General features: G+C 31.2%; 1 protein-coding gene across 3 annotated transcripts in view; it reads left to right on the forward strand.

The window, feature by feature from the left end:
- LOC145239777 (glucose-induced degradation protein 8 homolog) overlaps positions 1–24,265 on the forward strand; it is a 122,770-nt gene extending 98,505 nt beyond the window's left edge. For all 3 annotated transcript variants that reach the window (XM_080103249.1, XM_080103248.1, XM_080103250.1), the window contains exons 3-5: positions 15,297–15,493; positions 19,502–19,699; positions 23,935–24,265. In XM_080103249.1, the coding sequence (XP_079959375.1) occupies positions 15,297–15,493; positions 19,502–19,699; positions 23,935–24,099 (560 nt within the window). In that variant the 3' untranslated portion in view covers positions 24,100–24,265. The remainder of the gene's footprint in view (positions 1–15,296; positions 15,494–19,501; positions 19,700–23,934) is intronic.
- Positions 24,266–24,575: the final 310 nt, after the last annotated feature.

The raw sequence follows: 24,575 nt of genomic DNA on the forward strand, positions 1-24,575 counted from the left end.
TGATCTTTTGTTCCTGCTCCATGCTACACGTTGATTAACTTTTTTTATTTTAGCTTTCTTTTGTGTTCCTTTATGAACAATTTTCTTTCTCTTTGTTCTGCTTATTTTCTCTTTATTTATATATATATATACACACACAAAATATCTGATATTTCTCTCAAACCTCTGGCCTTGATGGAGAGGAGACTAAAACTTGCTGCTATGGTTTCAAATGATTTGAAATAACAGCAAGGGGAGATGGTTTTCATACATAAAGTAAATTTCACAGTGTATAAGGATTATTTGATACTGGGGATATTCATAATCGTATCCCATTTCCAAAAGAAGGGAGATATAACATGTGAAAAATATTTGGAATCAAGTCTCCCCTTGCTGTTATTTCAGATCATTTGAAACCATTGCAGCAAGTTTTAATCTCCACTCCAAGGCCAGAGGTTTTGGGGAAATATAAGATATTTTGTGATTCATATGCAAAACTAGGAAAACAAATGACTGATTGAAACATTTTATGGTAGTAAAAAAGTGGCAAAAATAGGCTCTGGATGATCCACTTAATGTGCGACTTTAAGGGCAAATGCAGCATAGACATTACGCAGTTCAGGTCATTAATTTTCCAACGAGCCTTCATATGTTAAATTCTGATCAATAGTTCATGAGATTTGGAACTTATAAAATTGCCAAAAAGGTGGTCGCTTTCTTTCTCTCTACTATCTTATATATACACACACACACACACACACACACACACACACACACACACACACACACACACACACACACACACACACTTGTAGCCACATGCAATATTGAAATGCTCATATCTTTGGTTCTATGGGATGAAAGTACATAATAATTTGCAGGCTTTTTTTAAATTATAATACTATTCTATTTTTTTTATTTTGACAACTGGTAAAAAAGAACCTATGTTTCCAAACAAATAAAATATGCCCAAATTTGTCTGCATTTGTATGTATAGTGTCCTGGCAGACTGGCTTCAGTTTTCCTGCTTTAGGGTGAATTTATTTATATTTATTTATTATTTTCTTTGCATGGTTGTCTCCCCTGTGGCTTTGCCAGGCCACTAATATATATTAACTTTCTAACATTTGGGTATGGTGGGGACGTCGATAGTATTACAATGGAAAAACATTTCCCCCTCCCCACCGTGAATCGCGTACCATAATATGAACTAAATAAATCCTGGCAATTGAAATCCTGTGTATTTGATTTAAAACCGAGAAAACGTCTTTGCATAAGATTACCTTGTTAATAATAATCCGTTTCTGGCAGTTTATATCTTCTAAATATATCGAAATGAAAGTAATAAAAACGGAGGAGTGGGGCGATATCAGTTTTATAATTATATTGGATGTTTAGTTGTGAGTGATGCAAATACGTTGAATATAAGCTTTTTAAAATGTCTTAGAGAAAATCAAGCGGATATCTGCAATGTTTCTTTTCATTTTTTAATAACATGACTGCAGTTAATTTTTCTGGCATTGATAAGTTGGGTAAAAAAAACAAACAAACAAACAAGAAACTAACAAATATATCATGCAAGTAATAGCAACTTTGTTTGAAATATTTTATCACATGATTTCTTTGAAGAATTTTAAAATCCTGAGGTTGGTTTGGTTTAGTCTACAGACCTCAATGTTTATACTACGAATCTTTTTTTTTTCTAGTCTGTTTGAGCGAATATGAAATACTTATTGTAATACAGATTGCTATTTCAGTAGCTGTTTTTCTAGACCTGTACGCTTGTGAAACTTTTCCTGTTAATTGTTTCCTTTCTACTTATAACTGTTTTTCTTTTTCAAGACTTCTTGCATCAAGTGACTTCACACTCTGTCTGGAGCGATTTTCATATATATATATTTCCAAATAAAGCATAAGAGACATAGTTTTCACTAATGTTTGTTTTGTCTTTTGGCATTTAAACCCTTTTGGAATTATTAATGGTGAATCCAGTCATTTTCATAAAGTTTATGCTTAAAATTCTTCATGTATTCAAATATTTATTCCTTACGTTTGCCTTAATGACTGTCTTTTCGTAAGTGATATTTCAGCTACATTTCTGCCAATGTGCATACATGTGACTGGGGGACCACTTGTGAATTTCATACTCCCACAGAACTTCCTCCTTTGGAGGAAGCTAGTTCAACCCGCATAGTTAGTGCCGTTTCCATTCCATACAATGTCATCCGACCTTCTGCAAATGAATTGCTAATTTACCATAATGTTTTCCTGTACTCAAATCTGACTGCTTTTCACTATCCGTGCACGTTGTTTCTTACGTGCTTAAATGTGATGAACTGATGAATTTTACATTTAAAAACATGCAGGGATACCTAGTGTTACCTGGGAGCATGAGTAACACAATGGTTTAAAAAAAATATAAAATCTTTTAACCTTCTTAGTCTTTCCTCCACACTCTCCGCCATATGTTGCTTTCTTTATCTGTCGATTAACTGGTTTGATATAACGGAAAGGAAAATCATAAGTTTGACTGGGGATCACTTGTAAATTTGATGTTCCCTAGACACTTTCTTTTTCAGATGAAGCCGGTTCATTTGCTGAGGATTATTGGCATGGCATGGAAAAAGAAAGCCGTCAACAACTGTTTATCATAGTTTCAAATCCTTAACCTTTTGGTGAGGAGCAAAATGTATTTGTTCTAATAAGGCACACCTTTTTTGTTCTCAGTCAGTGAAGAAATCCTTCTGGACTGAAATTTTCAGTTTTTGATCCATAGTGCCCCTTTCATCGAGCTGAATTTTTTTCATGTTAAGAATTGACCTTATTTCTAAATCGGCCTTCAAGGGGAGGCACGTAAATATGAAAATGATTTCAATGTTTTTGGAACAAAGTACTTTTTTTTTTTTTTTTTTTTTTTTTTAATTCCAAAGAACTAATTTGCAAACTGGAGCAGTAGATTTTCAGCTTTTTTACCATAACCATTTGCCACATGTTTGTATCTTTTGGTCACTTTCTTTTTAGTTTTAGCCAGACACAAATTCGTACACACAAACACACGAGCGTTGCAATATTTTCAGCATTATTTAACAGTACAACCACAAAGATATGGATCATTATATATGGTATCCCAAAATGATATGATACATCTGTAGATCAAAAAAAAAAAAATTAAATAATTAAAGAAAATTTTTTTTTTTATATTTTAAATGTATGTAGAATGCCATGTTTTTTTTATTAGATCAAAATTCATTTATATCGATATTTATGCCTTTTTTCTTTTAAGGATATGTTCCCCCAAATCAGTTTATTTCTTTGCATGGTGATATTGGTTGGCCCGCAAGATCGCCTGATCTAAACTCCTAGGATTTATTTATTTATTTTTTATGGGGATATTTGAAGCCAAAAGTATTCAGCAACCACCCTCAATCTCTTGAAGAATTAAAACAAATCTATTGTTATTTCACCTGAAATGATCCATTGTTAGCATTTGGCCGATTTAACTTTTAAAACTGAAATAAAATGGCATTTTATGTACTTAAAAAAAAAAAAAAAAAAAAAAATATTTAAAAAAATTTTTTTTTTTTTTTTTTTTGTCAACTATCATTTTGGGACATCCTGTATTTATAACAAAGGGTGATAAGAACAAACTTATCAGAATCGTTTTATAAAAATTTCTTTGAATTTTTACGTCATAGCTTTCTGTCTTGACACAAGCTGATCCTGACTGAGTCATTTCTTTACCTGGGAAGGCTCCTCTGACTTGATTGATGCTGCCATATTTTTTATTTTCTATTACAAGAATGACTATACTTAATGGTGATCTTTTTATATAATAAATAGATCTAAAAAGATCAACGTGTGGGAATGGATGGTATGACCGTTGATGCGTAAAAACATCCAAAGAATGCCAACGAGAAGATCGTTCAAAATATAGTGGATATAGGCATATCATTGAAGACAATTGCTTGATGAAAAAAAAAAAAAAATTATAAATAACAAGAAAATCTACTGGGAAAGCAAAAAAAACTCTTGTGAAAAAACTCTATGGAAATTTCGTCTGACACACAGGAAGAAAGGAAAGTGTTTTTAAAAATTTTTAACTTCTTGCTGTGAATGTCTTACAAAGAGTTACAGGTTTGAGCCGAGTCGAGCACCTTTAGTGAAAATAATAAACGTAGAATGAGACTGTAGGTAAGGGGGTAGTAGTGAAGAGAATAGATCGCCACTAGATTTTGAAATCAATCTTATACTGTTAGAACAAGAAAAGCGTTCTGAGCAGCACTTTACTAGATGTGGCAGTAATACTCCATTTTAGATGTATCTATGTTGTCATAGACATTTGAACTAAAGATATTTTTATTGAAGCTTTCCTAATAATATAAATAATCAATCCTCATCTTAAAAAAAAAAAAAAAAAAATTAAAAAAAATGTTTGAAAGCATGTTCTAACATTTAAACGTGTGCATGAAAAGTAATGAAGTGTTAAAAGAAAAAAGTTAAACGTTTTCCCAAAACAAAACTATTCTAAATGCATTTTCATTTTTTATAAGGGAATAAACTGCATCTTTTGTTCTTTTTGAACGTTATTTCTTCTGATTTGAAAGAACGTGATCAGATTGTAGGTCAGTTAATAGTTCTATATTTAGATGAATTTTATTTTTTTTTTTTTTATGGAACTTTTATAGTTTAAAATTGTTTTTATGCTAAATAAATTTAGATTTCGTTTTAGTTAACCTGTCAATTCTATTGATTTCATTCTACCTGCATTGCGACTATGGCATGATTCTGGTAACAGAATCGCAATTGTAATGGTAGCTTATTTCTTGAACTTCTCCTTTTGGAATACCATTTTTATTGCCAGCATTGATTGGCTTCAGATAATATACAATCAAATGTGATCTACAGTTCAAGGTGAGAAAATGAAGCTAAATTGTGAGCTGGTGCTATGGAGTGCAAATTGTTTCTATTGTGTGTTGCGACAGTGGACCTTGTAACTTTCGTTTCCTTTATTTTTTCCATTTAGTCTTCACATCACATGGGCAATGTTTCTGACGAAGGGAATTGCTATTTTCTGGGTCTCAATCTATCTGACATTTATTGTGGACTAATTTTTGACCTTGAAATATAAATTTAAAAATTTTTTATTAAGTGGCTTCATGCTTTGTCTAGAGCGATTTCCATAAAAATAATAAAAAATAATAATAAAGGACTTAGCTACTTGTATCCATCTCTTGCTAGAAAAAAAAAATATTGCTTTGGATATTATCTGCTGCCTGATCCTGTCAACCTCAAATAAGTGACGACATATCTACCCATTTCATCAGTTTGCTGTTCTCATGATTCAACAGGATCGATCTTTTGATCCTCTTGTAACCCGTTTTCCAACATAACCGCTATATATTTCTTAACAAGAGATACTAGTTAATAAATTTAGTTTTCCCCACCCCTCATCAATATTAAAGTGTTATATTCCTGTCGGAACTTTTGCAGTCTCTTTCATTAACTAAGCTTTCATGAATAAATTTTTCTCAGCACATTCTTTGAAATAAACTATCACTAAACTGCTTTCCAACCAACTACAACATATAAAATACTTGTAGAGACATCCTGCTAAATAATTCCACTGACGAAATCTTATGCCCATACCTCGGTTTCCGATCCTTGAAGGCTTTATTTTTTATCCCCCCCCCCCCGGGAGGGACTTGATAAGTAGTGACTGATTAATAATCACAAAAAAAAAAAAAAAAAAAATTAAAGATATTCTCTCGTAACTTATGTTCAGTCAATTAGCATATTCATGAAGAAAGACAATGATTTTAAGTACTCGACTAATCTATATCAAGAACCTTCACCAAAAGTTGCTTCTAGACAATATTCAAGAGGAGCGGCGGCATCTTAGTGCCGCTATCCACCAAGATGTTACATTACATGATTTTCACTAAGATTTCTATTACAATGGAAATCTAATTTCGACTAAATGCTGTGTCCTGCTTCATGTTTTAGATTATGTTACGAAGTTCAAGTTGTCTGTCTTTCCTCAACCATACAATACCGCGGAGCTGTTTCCCAGTTTACTTTAATATGGTCATTTTCAAATCAAACATAAACAAATAGACTTTGTAGCTTAGTGGGGGATACCCTTTTCTCTTCCCTGCAACCTCTTTCCTGGTGCGAGTCTGTCTCTGCTTTATCGTTATTTTCATGGCAAGTGCTCATCTGAGCTTCAATCTATGGTTCCCCCTCGCGAAACTTTCACAAGAAACACCCGTCTAGCCAAAACCACTATCAATAATTTCCCACTCTCTTTATCTATGCTTAAACCTAAAAGTAGATTCCATGAACAAAGCTTCTTTCTTAGAACTGCGCGCCTGTGGAACTCTTCCGATTGCCTGCTTTCCAGCTGACTACAGTCTGTTTTTTTTTGTTTTTTTTACATGATCACCACTTATCAAGGGCCAAAGGCCACTCAGGGATAAGGGTTATTGCGTGTACAGTAATCAATGAGATAGTATTGTAGTAATCATTAGTATTGTAGATTTGATAGGGTCTTACTTAAGGGGGCGGTTTGTCAGGAATTTGTTTATGTTGGACTTGAAGATATCCAAGTTGTAGTCAGGTAGGAAACAGGCAAACGGAAGAGTTCCACAGTCGTGCACCTCTTGAGAAAGAGGCTCTGCTCATGGAATCTACATTTGGATTTAGGCACAGATAAAGAGTGGGGAAAATTGACAGTAGTTTCAGCCAGACGAGTGTTTCTCGTGAAAGATTAGCGAGGGGGGAGGGAAGACGAGAGATTGGAGCTCAGACGAGCACTTGCCATGGAAATAACGATAAAACAAAGACAGGCTCGCAACGTCTTTTCTGTGGGAGAGAGTAAACAAGTTCTTGATGAATCGTCCCCTTAAGTAATCCAATTTACAAAATTCCACTACTTATGTTTACTATGCTTTAATCACATTGACTAATGTATACCCATTAACCCTTATCCTTGAGTGGCGATTCCTGTGAAAAAAAACAAACTCTTGAGCCGTCCTCTGAAGAAATCTTATGTCCATACCTCGGGTTGTTCTACCCAATTTTCACTATCACCAATCATCATGATGATGTCTCACCTAACACTCCTTAACCGTTATCCTTGAGTGTCTTCCAGGCCTTGATAAACAGTGACTCTAGTAAAAAAAAAACAAAAAAACCTCCCCCTCTACATGTTAAGAATGGCTTCCTAAATGTTATTTTAGCACAGTAAAATAGGTTCATGTGCCGAATTGTGACTACTAGCATTATCATCCCAGACATCAGACAAGTCAAAACTTAGGGCAGGTTACTGATTCCCTCCACCTATACAATAAAATCACTTATTATTTTAATGTTAAATGCATAAAGTGACACTAGTTCAGAGGAAACGTCAGTGTACACAAAAAAAATCAACGAAAAACGAGCATTTCTACTGAAGAAAACTAGAAGGTATATTCGTCGAAACGTAGTAAAAAAAAAAAAAAAAAAAAACGAATAAAAACTGTACCCACAATCGTCCGAAGGTCAAATAATTATAATACGTCATTCCCAAAATTCAAGCTGTTTACTATTTTTGTCATTGAAAAACAAAAACGGCCATATTGATTTTTTTTTTTTTTTTTTTTTTTTTTTTTTTTTTTTTTTTACTTCTCGTTTTTCAACAAGATTATCTTCTGTATGTATGCCTTGTAGCACTTAGGGTTTTTGTGCAGTCCTTGTTCATTGCATTTTCTTTCATTTTTGGCATCACTTTCTGTCTATGTTCATTGATTTTCTTGTCTTCGTTGTCAACATTCACTTATATTCTAGTCAGTTATCATCCAACCTGCACTTTCCTTTGAGACTTATAGGACTTGCTGCCCCCTCATCTCTCATAGATACATATGTAGATAGATACATTATTTATATTTAGGCAGCGTTCTTTGATTTGTGCAAACATTGTTAAACATAAAAGAACCTGTCTGTTTGATTATACCTAATTTTATTTTTTAAGTTTTTCTAATTTATAAAAAAATGTAAAATAAGTTTTCGATTCTTGGTTGGATCATCTTCAGGTGACAAATACAAACAATAGTTGGAGAGAAAAGAATTTTTTAACATTGGAGAAGGTGAACATAAAATCCGTTAGACATTGTAGTTTGATTTGCATATCAATGAGGCTTCACTCCACCCCAAAAAAGACGTTATTAAAAAGCTGAAGTTGAGTTCTTGGAACCGAATTGAACAGGTCGGAGTGTGAAATGTAGGCACCGCGAAAAATGGCGGAAAAATCAAGTTGTTGTTTTTTAAAACGAAATTACATTTATTAAAATCCATTATTTCTGTGTAACTTTTTTTTTTCCAGAAAGATAAAACCCTGAATTTTATCATATAGAAAGCAGAATAATGTAAAACTTTTTCTATTTTAAATTAAATTTGAAATGCTAAATTTCCCCAAAAATTAACAATTGGCGTTTTTTGTTTTGCACAAAAAACGTATATAAATAGTTAAAAAAAAAAAAAAGAAAAAAAAAAGACAGGTTTTTGAAAGAATTAATTTGTTTATTTCTTGTCTAACTAAGATTTAGGGTGATTTTCTATAAGAATATGCAAAAATATTATAAGTACCTGGATTTCAAATAATTCCACTTATTCATAGGCAATCAGTTACTTCGAGTCGATTTGATTACTCTGTTTACATTTGTACTTGATAAAAAGCAAACTACGGAAGACCAAAAAGCCAAAAAAAAACTTTTTCAGTAACGAAAATTTCAATGCATTATTAACGCTGAGGCTGACCAGTACCAGATGGGTGACCATTTGTATGAGTTTGGTTTTTAATGTGTATGTGTGTGGGGGGACAGGCTCTCCAAAATGGGGAGGGGGGGGGGGCAATTTAAAGCAGAATAAAAAATTATTTCAGCGCGTTTGGTCCACCATAGTCGAAAGGTGGCAAACGTTTCCAAACTGGATCGAAAAAATATTTTTAACACAAAGGGCACAATATTTATCAAATTTTTTTTTTGTATCGATTCTTCAAAGCATGCCTTGTTTAATAATGGTCATGCGTTATTCGACTCGCTAAAAAGAAATTTTTAATTTATTTATCAAAGATTTTAAAATGGCTTTTTTCGTATGAATATTAAAAAAAAATTTTTTTTTTTGTTTTGCTTGACTTAAATTAATTATTTTACTTAACATATTCACCGAATTTCACACTTCAAAACTCAAAAGCGGGATAATTAAACACAATCGAAGTTCTGATATTCAGACATCAAAATAAGGTATGCAAACAATTTTTTTTTTTTTTTTTTTAAATCTATAATCCCGTCCCTTACAACAATATGTCTTGTTCAGTTTCAGATGATTATTTTAAGCATATTTGGAACCCCCTCAAAACGGAGGGGGGGGGGTTGTAAGCAAAAATATATATATAAATATCGTTTATGAAAAGTAAGTACACAGTTATAAAGTTCATTCTTCTCTTAATAATCGCTGAAAACTTCGTATTGATTGGATAATTACCTGATTTTTAGTAGATTTTTAAAAAGACGGTCCGTCATAAGTACCCCCCCCCCCAGTTTTGGCGGTGCCTAGTGAAATGTCGTAAGAATGCTGAGAAAAGTGTTAAATTTTTTTTTTCTTTTTGTTGTTTTTAATTTTTTTTTATTACGGACATTTAATAAATGAATCCATGCAGATCCAAGAGTGATGTTAAAGATTAAATTTCAAAAATAAGTGTTATATATATATATATATATATACACACACACACGCACTCGTCTCTGCCTCCATTTGTCTCCAGTTATTCTATTAGCTCATTCCACCGCATATATTCTGATTTCGTAATCTTTCTACAATCGTCCAATCAGATTAAGTAGAAGTTTTTCATTTTTGTCTTTTAAACAAATCAGTTTGTGTCAATACTTTTCTCTCCCCCTTTTTTTTTTTTAATTTTTACTAAAAAAGAAAAAAAAACTGCTTTATAAAAACGCAAATAACTTAAAAAAATTTTTTTTCAAGGATATTTCCCAAATGACTTTAAAAAATCCTACAAAATGAAACTTATTTACTATCAATGATCATCTACTTTAGTTATTATGAATGAAGATTTAGTTATTATGAATGAAGATTTAGTTATTATGAATGAAGATGAATAAATTTAATGCCATTCTCTACACTGATTTGTCTGTCGCTTGAAGGCCATTATGATTAGTTGAAACCTCTCAGTTGAGGGTATAATATCGCTTGAAAATATATATATTATCTAAAAACTATACGTTATATATTAGACACATACCATAGTTTGAGATAGACCTATTAAGAAAAGGCCATTACAATCTATTCAAATCTTCAGCTACTCACAAAATGAAAAATCGTAGAACATAGTTCAAGTATGGAATGGAATAAATGTCAGTCTGTCCATGAAACTATGGTACGTCTCTGAAATGTGTAACGTGTAGCTTTTAAATACTTTGTATGTTAGCTTTCACATTCTCGAGATCGAGCATTTTATTGATTTATTTTCAACATACATGGATGCATTATATATATATATATATATATATATATATATATATATATATATATATATATATATATATAATCAGGGCTCTACAGACAAATTTATCTTTATTTGACCCTTGACAACTAAATATTGTTGTTTAGTAGCCAAATAGAAAAGTTAATAGCCAAACCCACGTAATTGTTGGAATAAGACATATCCGTACCATGAGTACATAAAAGATTTTTCTGCATGTTTTTATTAAATAAGTATAGTTCTAAATATGCTCCGAATTTTATATCGAGACTCAAAGGTATAAACATTTAAATTCCTTCAAATGTTTTTTTTTTTTTTTTAAACGTCCTTTGCTAAAAAAGGAGTGCGTCGTTCTATTTAACTTTTATTGTTTAAAGAATTCGACTTTGTTTTTATTAAAAAAAAAAATAAATAAATTGAAAAGACATTTTTCTCTCGGTAATGAGCTTTGGAAGATTGTTGGTAACAAAAAACAAAACGACACAAACGCCGAAAGATAAACATTTTATTTTCTCTAGTCACCACTTGGAACAATCACTCGCAACGTAAAGCTCAGTATATGTACTGGACTACCCGTAACCTGTTTGGTCAGTATATGTTATAGCTAGCTATGGAATAGTGAGTATACAGAATTAATGTATAAACGCACTAAAATTGAATTCATGTGCACGCAAAAACAAATGTGGCGACCAGTGAAAACAAATCGATCCACCATTTTCAGAACTGATTTGACATTGGCTTCTTCAGCACCCCCTCACCATTATTATTATTTATTTTTTATTTTTTTGCGACTTTTCACTTTGAGAAATGTTCGGTTTGCCACCCTCTCCTCATCATTATTATTATTTTAAATTTATTTACGACTGCTTTTTAAAGGTATTTTTGCATTTAATGACCCGTGCTATTTTTTAAATGGTATTTTCAAGTTAAATTCAAGTTTTAAAATATCTTGTTTTAATAAATTGTTAGGTGAAAGTACAGAATACTTACAAAAAAACACCCTGTGCCCCCCCCCCCCATATTAAATAATAAGTTTCTAAATAATGTTATTTCAACGCGGGTCATTAAACGCAAAAGTAATTCATTTTTTAATTGAATTCATGTAGTAAAAAAAAAAAAAAAAAAAAAAAAAAAAACGGGGTGGGGGTGAAAAATCCTTTATCTAAGAGGGGTGTAATCCGTTAAAAAAAAAAAAAGGGAAAAATACAGTGTGCATATTGTCTTATCGTTATTTGTTGTTAATTAATAAATCTCGTCTATATTGTCTGTGTATCAAGTGCGAAACCGGAGATCCTAAACCGGACTCTTAAACCGGAACCAGAGAATAAATATTTTAATCATGCACAAATATATATTGGGCAAAAAAAAAAATATTCGTAAATCACATAAATTGTTCAATTTATTTTCTCTATTTTTCTTTTCAATTGTCCCATCGTTATTTGTTAATAAATAAATCTCGCCTATATCCTCTTTATGTATCAAGTGTTTGCGCGAAACCAGAGAGCCTAAACCGGACTTTTAAACCGGAAGGATGATTTAAACACCAAAGCAAGCAAGATGATTTGAGTTATATATATATATATATATATATATAAGTTTAGAAATAAAATTAGCACATTATGTATATTAGTTTCAAGAATTTAAACACAGAACTGGTGTATGATCAGCTGTAAAACGATTTTTAATTTTATTTTGCATTATACTTTTTGATGATTCAACATTCTTCATGACATCACAAATAGACGTTGAGTAAGAAATGCATTAAATTCTTGTATTATTTTACACACACACACACACACACACACACACACATTTTTTCCCCTCAAAACCTCTGGCTTTGATGGAGGGGAAACAAACTTGCTATGGTTTCAAATGATCTGAAATAACAGCAAGGGGGAGACTTTATTCTAAATATTTCTCATGTTATATCTCCCCTCTTTTGGAAATAAGGTATGATTATGAATCTACCCAGTATCAAATTATCTTTATACACTGAAATTTACTTTGTGTATGAAAACCAAACTTTGTTCTAAGAATTCTTCTATTTTGGGGCAGCTAGATGTTTCCCACTTTAAGAACCGATCTTGTGTCAGAATTTGGTCTTGTGGGGAAGCAATACCATGTTAAAATAACGTTATCATTTAAAAACCTATTCTTAACATGGGCAGGATGGGGGCATAATTAACTATTTTGTACTTTTATCTAACAATTTAATGAACACAACTACTGATAAAAATGAACTTGAAAATTGTTCTCCTCCAATAAAGTTTAAATATTTTACCCCTCCCAAAAAAGTTACCAAAGGCAAGATCAGTTATTCTTCTAGCTGTATAGTCTATACTTTCATATTACAATGTACTGAATACAAGTATTGTTAAAAATTGATTGAACTTGAAAGTCCTAAATCCTTAACCCCCCCCCCCCCCGTCAAAATGTCAAAATCTGTTTATTTGATAGTACATTTCAACAACTTTAAAGAAGGGAGTATAAAAAAAATAGTGATGACTTTCGTATATAAAATTAATATGAATTAAGATAATAGAAGCACCAACGGCATGGCTCGTTAGTGGTCAGAAGAAATATTTGTCCTGTTTCAAATAAAAATATTCTTCCCGATTGATTAGATGTGATGAAAAAATTGATTTTGAAAGCTATTAAAAAAATAGAAAGGGTGTCTTAGCCAAACAATTCACAAAATAAAATGGACCAAACAAAGAAGTTAAAAAAGACTAATAAATGTTATTAAAGGCAAAATAAGTTACCCTTCTACCTACATGAATGAATGTTCAATGTTTGAGGTATTTGTAGCGTTTTTTAATGTTTCTAAAAATGTAATAAACGCAAATATTGTTAAAAAATTCAATGGAAAGAAAGCAACACGTTCTGGTATATGTGTAAACAGCGTGTACGTAAATTCAAAAATCTAATAAACAGAAATACTGAAAAAAAAAAAAAAAAAAAATGTAACTTACAAAAAGTACTGGTAATTGTCTTTACATGAAAACCAAAATCTGAAGTTGAAGGTCATTTTGAATCGTACCCTAACTCTTTATATTATACTTTTTTCCAATGTATTTAGTAATCTATAAACCATATCTAATCCTTGTTTAACTCTAGTAGATACTATTTTAATCAGAGAGCCTTTCTCCAGAAAAATAACAAAGAAAACGAATAAAAGAAACTAATATTGATTGGACAAAATAGTGAAGTTGATTAAAGAAGTTTTTTTTTTTTTTTCTGGTATGGATCAAAAAATGACTATCAAAACAGATTTTTGTACATATTATTAAAGGCATACATTAATAATTGTTGAATTCGTTGAAGACAATTTATTTTGCTTTATCTATTCTTTTGTAACTGATTTGCATAAAAAAAATATAAGCAGGTAAATGTTTCTATTTGCAACATAAACCCAAAATAAACATGTATTCTACCTCTTGGAGGAATATGGTTGAGAAATGATTAGTTACTCATGACAAATATTTACAGATATGTTAAATGCTCATACTTAAAAGATTGAAGTTTTTTTAATGCAAACATATAATAAACCAAAATAGATTGTTTTCAATCAATTGAATTTGTTACCAATAACATGGACCAGACTTTTTTTTTTTTAATATGAAATAGAACATTTTATTTTATAAAGTGATTAGTTGGGGGATGGAGCTTCAGACTTGTATGGAATACATACATAGATGTCAGGAGGAGACTTTGAAAATACTTTGTAGATTTTTGTTTTTCCGATTTATTCAAAAATATATTGGAAACTTGATGAAAAACAACCTAATATAAGACTATGCTATAATCGATTTATCTGTTTTTTTTTTTTTCCTTTTACAAACTGTTCTCTATTCATTGATATGTAATGGCTATATAATAATAAGGCCAGATAAATTATCATATGATGCATAGATTATTTTATTTTATTTTTTTGTCCATGCATAAAGTATTGTCACATTTAGGGTAGTTCATCAACCACTAGAATTTCCTTCTTAGACAAGGTCCAAAATAGAGCCTCTAATCTAATAGATGCCATATTGTGTACTAAACTCCAGCTCCTGTCCCATCACTGCAATGTTGTATCCCTGTACTTGTATAATAAATACTTCAATGGAATGTTCTCCAACACATTTTTGATGAAAATCTCTTCAGACAAGGCATGAAACCACTTGATGTAAGGAGCTTTAAAAAAAATCTCAAGGTTACAAACTTGACAATGATATTGAATAGATTCTCACCCAGAAAACAGCAATTCTTTCCTCTTTGTCAGAATCATTGCTCATGGAATATGAATACTAAAGAACAAATTAAAGGAAGCAAGATTTACAAGGCTGCCGAAAGTAAACCCGAGATCCACTTTCTATTCTCCTTGCTGCACTTGTGCCACCTCTATGTAAACACCTTTGATCAACCCTTCACTTTAGAGGTACCCAGATGCCAAAGGGCTTTCTACTCTAATAGCTTCTTTCTTGAAATTGGTAGCCTTTGAATTCCCTCCCTCCTCCCCGTTTCCCTGATTGTATCAACATGCAAAAATTCAAATGTAATGTGAACAAACATCTTGCTGCATAACTCCCTGTTTAGGATTCCTTTATAAACATGGGCCTTCACAGTAGCTCCTTATGTTTTCGTGGCAATGTGCCTTGTTTGGAGTGAATCAAAGTAGAAAATAAATCTGAATTGTTTTTCATTTTTTTTTTATTCTTTCAAGTCACTGATTTTGCTTGCTTATTTTTTATTTTTTTTTTTTCTGAATTCTGTTTTTTTTTTTTTTTTTATTTAGAAGGCTTTAAAGAAGCTGCTGAAAAATTCAGAATTGAATCAGGAATTCAACCTTCTATGGATTTGGATCAACTCGATGAACGGATAAAAATCAGAGATGCCATCCAAAATGGTCGGATCCAGGAGGCCATTTCTCTCGTCAACAGTTTACATCCAGAATTGCTTGACAATGATCGTTATCTCTACTTCCATCTACAAGTATTTATCCAAAGAACTTTTTTTCTTTTTTTTTATTATAAATTTGAGAAGTTGTTCATATTACTTTTAAACTTGTACAGGTTAGTGCAGTCAGAAGAGGGATTTCCAAAATCTAGCAGTCATATTTGGATTATTCAAACTACTGTTCTCATTTTTAGTATTATCTGCATAACATTTCAATCGATGGCACCTTCGGCCTTCTTCAGGTGTATCTTGTCGAACTTGGAAAATCTACACAGAATTTCGAATGGAACACTTAGTTAATCCATGGGGGTAGCTAGAAGTAATTTGCAATTGTATTTTGAGTGTTGCATGCAATGAGGATTTAACCTTCAACCTCCAGAAGAGTGTACCATACAACTGAACTTTACAGTACCTTATCCACTACACCATGGGTCCTTGTGTACTTCTAGCCAGTCATAGTTGCCTGAATAAAAGCTTCCTATCCTTTGTAAATTAAATAAAAGGGTCTGTTTGAAATTTCATGCAGATTTTCTAATTTGGCAGAAAGATTTGAGAGTTCGACAAGATACACTTGAAAAAGGTCGTAGGTTACATCAACTGAAATATTGTGTGAATAATATTCAAGATGAGAACAGTAGTTTGAATAATCCAAAGGGATAAAGTTGTAATAATCAATTCTAATTTCCAGTATTCTGGAGGTTAAAAATTCAATCCTCACTATTGGCAATAACTAGTAATAAAATAAAAATTACTTAAGACTTCTACTTTATCATGACTGATAAAACAAGAATGATCTATCTTTGCGGATTAAATGAAGGGTCCAATTCAAAATTTTGTGTATATTCCCAAAGTTCTACAAGATATGTCCGAAGATTGGAGTTTACATAAGATGAAAATTGTAGTCTGAATAATATCCAGTCTGTTGCTGCAAAAACGGTGGAATCATTCTACTGCCCCTGAAAATAGCTGCTTCCTGTTCTCTACCTGTGTGAAATTCTGGTACATCCTAAGATGGCGTTCTGCTGCCACATATGAGTAGATGGTTATTCAGAGCATTCTTTCTTACCTTGACAGTTCAAGATCAACAGTTGATCACATCCGTTCTTGTTGCTTGGATGAGTTTGTTCATTTGCATTTTCATGTCCCATAAGATTTTTTGATTTTCATTTTCTACTGTCGACTCCGATTAATAATCATTTGTTTGCATGTACAGACGTCTGCAAAGTTCCTAGTGGACTGCTTTCCCAATGTAGTCATGTCTCTCTCTCTCTCTCTCTATCTATATATATATATATATATATATATATATATATATATATATTTTAATTTATTCCATTTTGGACTAGTTTGCTATATTCACATACATATCTTTGCCCATGGTCTATATTTTCTGTTTTTCTAATTCTATTGGGTTTCTATGCTGTTTGTTCTCGTGAATATACAGATGTTTTGGATGATTTGGGTTACTGTTCTCATCTTGGTTACTTCTATTTACCTCTATAAGGATAAAGTTAGACACAGGGTCTCTTAATTGTGGGGAAAAGCACACAGGCAACAAAGTGTTCAATATCTGGAGAATAGCTTCTCTTCGTATCCCTTCTGCCAAAATATCTGGTAGGGAGTTTGTCACATACTTCTTTTTTGGGGCAATAACATTTTCGGGTTTTTATCCGTTCTTTTATTTTTTAATTTATTATGGAGGTAGCGATGAAAGTGCTCAATATCCTTAGTATAGCAAACGGAACTTCACGTGAACTTGGGCAATCTCTGGTATCCATGCTAGTTTCTACTTAAAGAACAATTGTCTGATTGTACGTCTATCTACCTATTAGTCAGAAACTACACTTGACACACACCCACAAAATTTATATAATTTTTTTTTTTTTTTTTTTTTTTGCATTGCCTTGGACAGAACATGGATACATTCTTACAATATTCTTTTGAAAGGATCATCAATAACAAGTTTAGTGAAGGTGGGGGGGGGGGGCAAGTTTTGGTTTTTCTTTTTTTATCAATCTTTAATTTGAAATGGCAGTTGTGATAGAAGGGGTGAGAAAAAGAAATTTAAAAAGGAAGATGTTATACACACTTTAACATTTCTATTTGATTCTTGTCTAGAATTTCCTGTTTATAAAAAAAAAAAAAAAATTAAAGAAAAATCTGTATGATATACATACCTGTAACAAAATGAAAATATTGTATTCCAAAAATCACTTCAGGAAAAAATATATATGCAAAACTAATAGATCGATTTAACTAAGAAAATCAAATTTTATAAGAATGCAAGTGTCTTGCTAGTTTTTGAAGAAACAAAAGGAGATAACGCAGTTCGAATTAGAGATCAAAATCAGCTCTGTAATGGATACAATTTACCATTAATTGCTTAAAATTAAATAATTTTCTATATAAAAAAAAAAATGATACCAACTAATTGACCAATTTCTACGCTTTTTGGAGTATCATCTTTTCGTTCAGTCATACAGATTTTTCTGCATTTTTGTCTTTTAATATAAAATTCTGAGCAAAACCTATTTTAATGCCTCTGCTAATGCTAGTCTTAAAATAATTGTCTATTTTGTTTTTGTTTTGCTTTACACGTTTCTATTATATTTAATTTGTTTTTGATATGAGATTAACTTTATGTAAAATGAAATTAGTTTTAGATTTATTTCTTTGTAGTAGTTTCATTATTTGAATTTATTTCTTGAGAAAAATTATTTGGCAAAAAGGGGGCGCTAATTAATATTAATAATAAATAGTCTGTTTATTATACAAACGTTGATTATTAGGGCTATGACAATAGAATATTATTGTTTCGACTTTCTAGTATATATTCAACAGTTAATCAATCGAGAACCACATCACTCAATCTAAAAACATAAGATATTAATTCAAGAGTCAAAATAATGAAAAGAATATTCTTTTGTCATAGCCTATTGATTACATATGTGTATACATGTTTCAGTGGAATCTCAATTCAAATAGACCACCTCATCAGGTCAAAATAGGCGATGTTAATGAAACTATATACTAGTTCTGTCCTTTATTGAGCACTATTTAATAATCTAGCAGGTTTCATTGAATTTACACAAAGGAAACCAATCTACACAACCATTTTATTTATATATTACAATAGAAAAATGCAAGCATGAAAAGTAAAGGACTACTTATTAAAACTGGAAAAGAAAAGGACAAGATATTCTAGTAAAAAATATAAATTTATAACTTCAAATATTGCAGCATTCAGAATTGATTATATAATATTATAAATTGAATTAAAAAAAAATAATCTTAATGCTGCAATATTTTAAGTTATAAATTTATTAAATTTTTTACTAGAATATCTTGTCCTTTTCTTTTCCAGTTTTAACAAGTAGTCCTTTACTTTTCCATGCTTAAGCTTAACCATATTACTTTTTATGCTTGCATTTTTCTATTGTAATCCATGATTTTTCCAGGCTTCCAGTAAATTCACTTGTTCTTTTAATTTCAGTCTTATTTTTTGCCCCCATAAACACATGTAATAACAATGTACAGCACTTGTCTGCTTTCAATAAAATCTTCCAATTATCTCCCTTTCATTCTGTTTCACTTGTTACTTCTCTTTTCGCAACAACAGTAAATTAGTAGTTGCTATGGAAACCAGTCATAAAAAACGTCGCTCACCTCCTTACATATTTTTAAGGTTTTGAACAATAGAAAATTCATAACTTTTGTTTTACTGAACGAAAATTGAAAAAAAATTTTCATCACAATATAGCTGAAAAGGTGATCTATAAACTGTAATAATTATTTGAAATTTGGTTGAAAAATGATTTGAGTGGTGAAGTTTCAAAGCAGTTCTAAATGACTAAAACTTTCACTTAACCATATATTCAAACACGGTAGTGTTTAAAGAATATATATAAACAAATACGTATTCAAAATACCTTAAGTAGTCTAGTGCAATACTGAAATTTTTTTTCCCATTGGCAAAAAAAAAAAAAAAAAAAAAAATTGTTTTTTACTTTTTGATTTTTGTTTGTTCTTTTCCCCTTTTTCTAGCAACAGCACCTAATAGAGTTGATCCGGGATAAAGATGTGGAGGCTGTATTAGAATATGCACAGAATCATCTTGCTGAACGCGGAGAAGAAAACCCAGAGATTCTTTCAGAACTTGAGAGAACTTTAGCCCTTTTAGCATTTGAAGATCCAGAGAATTCCCCTTTTGGCGAATTACTTCATCCATCACAAAGACAGAAGGTGAGTGTGTCAGAGATGAAATGGTCAGTGGTTATATCATAATAAGTTATATTATAGATTAAGAAATGAAAGTAGAACAAAACTCTTCTATTGCTTTTTCTTTTCCCCTACTTATTTTAGATGTTTGTAACGTTTCTTTCCATCAATTTTTTTCTCATTCATTTTGGTTCTTTTCTTCCATCCGTTTTTTTTTCCACATGTATTTTTTTTTTTTTTTTTTCCACTTTTTTTTGCTTTTTTTTCCACTCGTTTTTTTTTCCACTCGTTTTTTTTTCCACTCGTTTTTTTTTTCACTGGTTTTTTTTTTTAACCGTTTTTTTTTTTTAACCGTTTTTTTTTTTTTTTTTTAACCGTTTTTTTCCCACTCGTTTTTTTTTCCCCACTCGTTTTTTTTTTTTTTTTTTTTCACTTTTTTACTCGTTTTTTTTTGTTTTCACTCGTTTTGTTTTCACTCGTTTTTTTGTTTTCACTCGTTTTGTTTTCACTCGTTTTTTTGTTTTCACTCGTTTTTTTGTTTTCACTCGTTTTTTTGTTTTCACTCGTTTTTTTGTTTTCACTCGTTTTTTTGTTTTCACTCGTTTTTTTGTTTTCACTCGTTTTTTTGTTTTCACTCGTTTTTTTGTTTTCACTCGTTTTTTTGTTTTCACTCGTTTTTTTTCCACTCGTTTTTTTTCCACTCGTTTTTTTTCCACTCGTTTTTTTATCCCTTTTAAAAAATTTTTTGAACTTTTTTAAAACTTTTTTTTAAACTTTTTTTTTTTAAAACTTAACTTTTTGTTCAATCTTTTTTTTTTTTTTTTTGCTTTTGCTCGTTTTGTTTTTTCTTTTCCTTTCTTCAGAACAAACTGTAGTATATCTCTAGATTTTATGCAGAGAAGAAATTTGTGTCACATCCAGCCTTTTTGATGTGGTTGTAAATAGACCATTATAAATAAAAGAAAAACCTCTTTTGTTCATTGATAATGTTACATATTACTTAGTAGAAACAATAATGTAAAAGTTTGTTGCAGAATGATTGAAATATTAAAGGTTATTTATGTATAATTGATAGTCTTTTGCTATAACATGATCCATTCCCAAATGGTTAGAAGTATTTTTCTTGAATTTTATTTTTTGTTAATAGATATCTATATTAAATCAAATATTGATAATTGAACACTATAAAATATATGTAACAGTGAATGCTGGGAGAATGAAAGGACATAATGATTGTAAGTTATCCTCCTACCACCTGTAAATATGATGTTTGGGTAGAATGACTTGGTTCAGAAATATTGTAGGAATTTACAAATTTGAATAAAATGGTAATATTTTGAAAATGTGTATCGGGAAGTGGCAGGTGGTGTGACCATTTTGGATTTAAATGTGGCACCTCTGTTTATATTCCTGTCTTTTTGTAGCGGGGAAAACATGAAGTCTATTTTATTAATATAGAGAAGAGATAGTCAAGATGTTTTAGTGGACAAACTGGTTATTTTGAATAATCTAATTTTGCTTTTGATATTTGGCCTCGAGTATCAAATTTAGAAAAATAAATACATTTCCTAAGATAATACAGCTGATATATCCTCCACATTGTAATACGGAACCATGTGTATTTGTGTGTGTGTATGTGTATATATATATATATATATATATATATATATGATTTTGTGTAGAATATTATAAGGTGGTATAATATATTGTGTATAGAGTTAAGTGTTTACTTCAACAGTGCTCAATACAGGATAAAAATACATTTATGGCAATTAAGCTACACGGAGGCGTCTGTTTCATCCTCCCAGGAAATCGTTAGGACACCTCCATGTAGCTTAATTACTATAAATATGCATTCATACTTGTAACTTGTACATTTACTAGACAAATTAATTTGAAGTATTTAAAGAAATTGTAAAAGCAAATCTATTTTTAAAATTTTTTTTTTTATTATTTCTGCTTTAAAATTTCAGTTTTCATTTTTTTTTTTTTTTATCTCATTTTATTTTACATAAAGATCTATGTGAACATTGTCAAATATGATAGAAAACAATTATTCCTGGCCAAAGGCTGTATATATATGTGTGTGTATATATATATATATATTATATATATATATATATATATATATATATATATTTCCAGGGTTTTCTTTAGCTTAAATTTTTAAATATGTATATTTATTATACTAAAGCCGAGTTAATCAACATTTGTTTCAAGATTTTTCTTGTGTATAGTTTAATCACACAAAATACATGTTACAATATTCCTCAATTTTTTTGATTTAATTGTGTTGAAAAAAACTTAGTTGTAATTGGTTCTAATTTGCAAATAACTCCAAATTTTTTTTATTTCAAACAATTCAAAAATTTGTTTTTATCCGTTTCAAAATCAAATAAACCATCATAGATTGCATAATACCTAAAATACTTAGCTAACAATGATATTTATGGTAAAAAAATCTACAAAAAAAGATTTAAATAAATTTAAACATTAAAATGTTCATAGTTATCGAAGTATTTTAGAGTCTAACAACCTTGGAATTTTCACAGGTCTCTAATTTATTTTGATTTTGTTTTTAAAGTGCACAGATTGCATCTGTTCGTTGGCCTTGACCTTGAAAATCCTGGAGATTGGTTGAGCTGCTACTTTTTTTTTTCTTTTGAGAACTGGAACTCTACATACAGCTCACAGAGGTTATGTTTCGAGATTGTTTGGTGTGCATAAAGCTCTCTTTGTTGATTGCAGCTATTCACTACCTGCAGGATTCCAGGTTTTACTCCAAACAATGAGTAGCAAAATTCAGTGGTTCCATGCAAATCGAGGAAAGTTTGGTTCAGAACATACTAAAGAATGCCATAGAAGCAATGTTTCCACTTTCCATTGATTTGTGGTGTGATCCCCACTCAGCAACGATTGCCGACCCCAACATTGTGTGCTGTGGATTTCTTATCTTTTCATATTCTTTTCTGGCTGTGCCATCGTCTCACACTGGCAGCTGCTGAGAGAGGTGTGCACAGATTCATAAGTATGAAAAAATAAAACACAAATTTCTACACATTCTGCAAATATCACTTGCACTGTGTGTGTGTGACACCATTGACCCTCTGAACACTGACGTTTGCATCTTAGTCATCTGCCTAGGCCTTATTTGTCAGTTAATGTTAGCTCATCTGGATCTGCTCCTAGCTAAAACCTGTATTCTATGTCCAATTTGCAACTATCTTCAACTCTGTCATCAACTGTCACAAATTGTTTCAAAACACTGCGCCACACCTAAAACTGCCCGTAAACTAATTCTAAATCTCAGCATAACTCTGATGCCATCGCTTTACCATTTTGAAAAAGGATTGAACTTTAAGGGGAAGTAGCTACTGTTCATACAAGACGTGAAGCTACTTAATGTAATGAGCTAACAAGAACGAAAGATAGGAAATGCCTATTGACCGAAGTCTTTAAAAAAAACCATGGTTATAGGTAGGAGAAAAACTGTGGGTAGGAAGTGTTCCACAATATTGCCGTTCTTGGAAAGAAGCTACTGGAATAGGAAGCTGTATTATGAGATACCAAAACAGTGAATTGATGAAAATTACTAAACTAACAAGTTATGAGCTGAAGCAAAATAAGCAGGAAATAGATTAAACAATTCTGAAGAACATATTTAGAGAAGACTGAGACTAGCAACATCCCGTCTGAGAGATTGTAAGGAAGAAAAAAAACGGGATCAATTAAATTGCAGATGCGTTTCGCCAATGTTTCTATTTATTTGCCTAGGTCGGTGAGACACAAGGTTGTTTTTCTAATATAGAGAAAATCTAACTCTCCCATAAAGAGGCACTTCCAATTGGAACAAAAATAAATATACCTAAGTCTAGGAAGATCTCTTCACCAACTAAGGATTGAAAAGATCAAGTACAGCACCCGAACAGATACAACACTTAGCCCCCCAAACGTTTCAGTTTTCAGCAGTGTCTTTTTTTTTTTTTCTCCCACTTCTAATCCTGTCTATAAAGAATAATGCACAGGTTACTTAATATTTATGAATGTAACCATTTTGGACTAATTTTTGAATTTCAAACATTTATTAATTACAAGATTTGGTTGTTGAATGCTCAAGAAAAAACAAATATATCAAATAACATAGTATGAACTCAGACAAGGATGGGTATTGATTTTGTTTTGATTATATTTGTTTTAATTAAAAAAATGTTTATTTTTTTTTAATATTTTCTATTTTATTTATTTTTTCTTCCCTGCAGGTGGCGAGTGAATTAAATGCTGCAATTTTAGATGTTGACTCCACTCCAAAACTCGCCAACCTTCTTAAATTGCTTCTTTGGGCGCAGGAAGAGCTGGACAAGAAAAAAGTGAAATATCCTAAGTTAGTCGATTTAGCCAAAGGAGAGATTGAGTACCCGAAATGATAAATGTTTTTATTGTACTTTTAACATGAAGACTAAAAAAAAAAGAATAACAGCAACAACAAAAAAAAACCTGTGCTGGACTGAACATTTTTAAGTGAAGACAACAACAATTAAAAAAATGAAAAAATGAGGACCACGTATGAAAAATAAAATTATTTGGAATTATTGTAGGATTTTTTCTTTTCCTTATATTTCTAAATTCTAAAAAAAAACTTTTACAATGTTGCTATCATTTTCTAATTTTCGTGTTCCAGTTTTGATCAAGTTTTAATATCTGCTATATGTTCGCCCCCCCCCACCCCCACCCCATATATCTACCTGCCTCCTATGCATTGCATGGAAAGAAATATTTGAATAATACACTGGATGTGTAATGTGAGTCTTAGAGAGACTTGGGTCTGATGACCTCAGAGGAAGATTAAATTTGAACAGTATAGGGAGGTGTGTGCAGAACAGGACCCTTTGATAGTAGGATC

The sequence above is a fragment of the Euprymna scolopes genome, chromosome 19 (assembly GCF_053919585.1).
Source record: "Euprymna scolopes isolate OS-2025 chromosome 19, ASM5391958v1, whole genome shotgun sequence".
NCBI classification, from domain to species: domain Eukaryota; kingdom Metazoa; phylum Mollusca; class Cephalopoda; order Sepiida; family Sepiolidae; genus Euprymna; species Euprymna scolopes.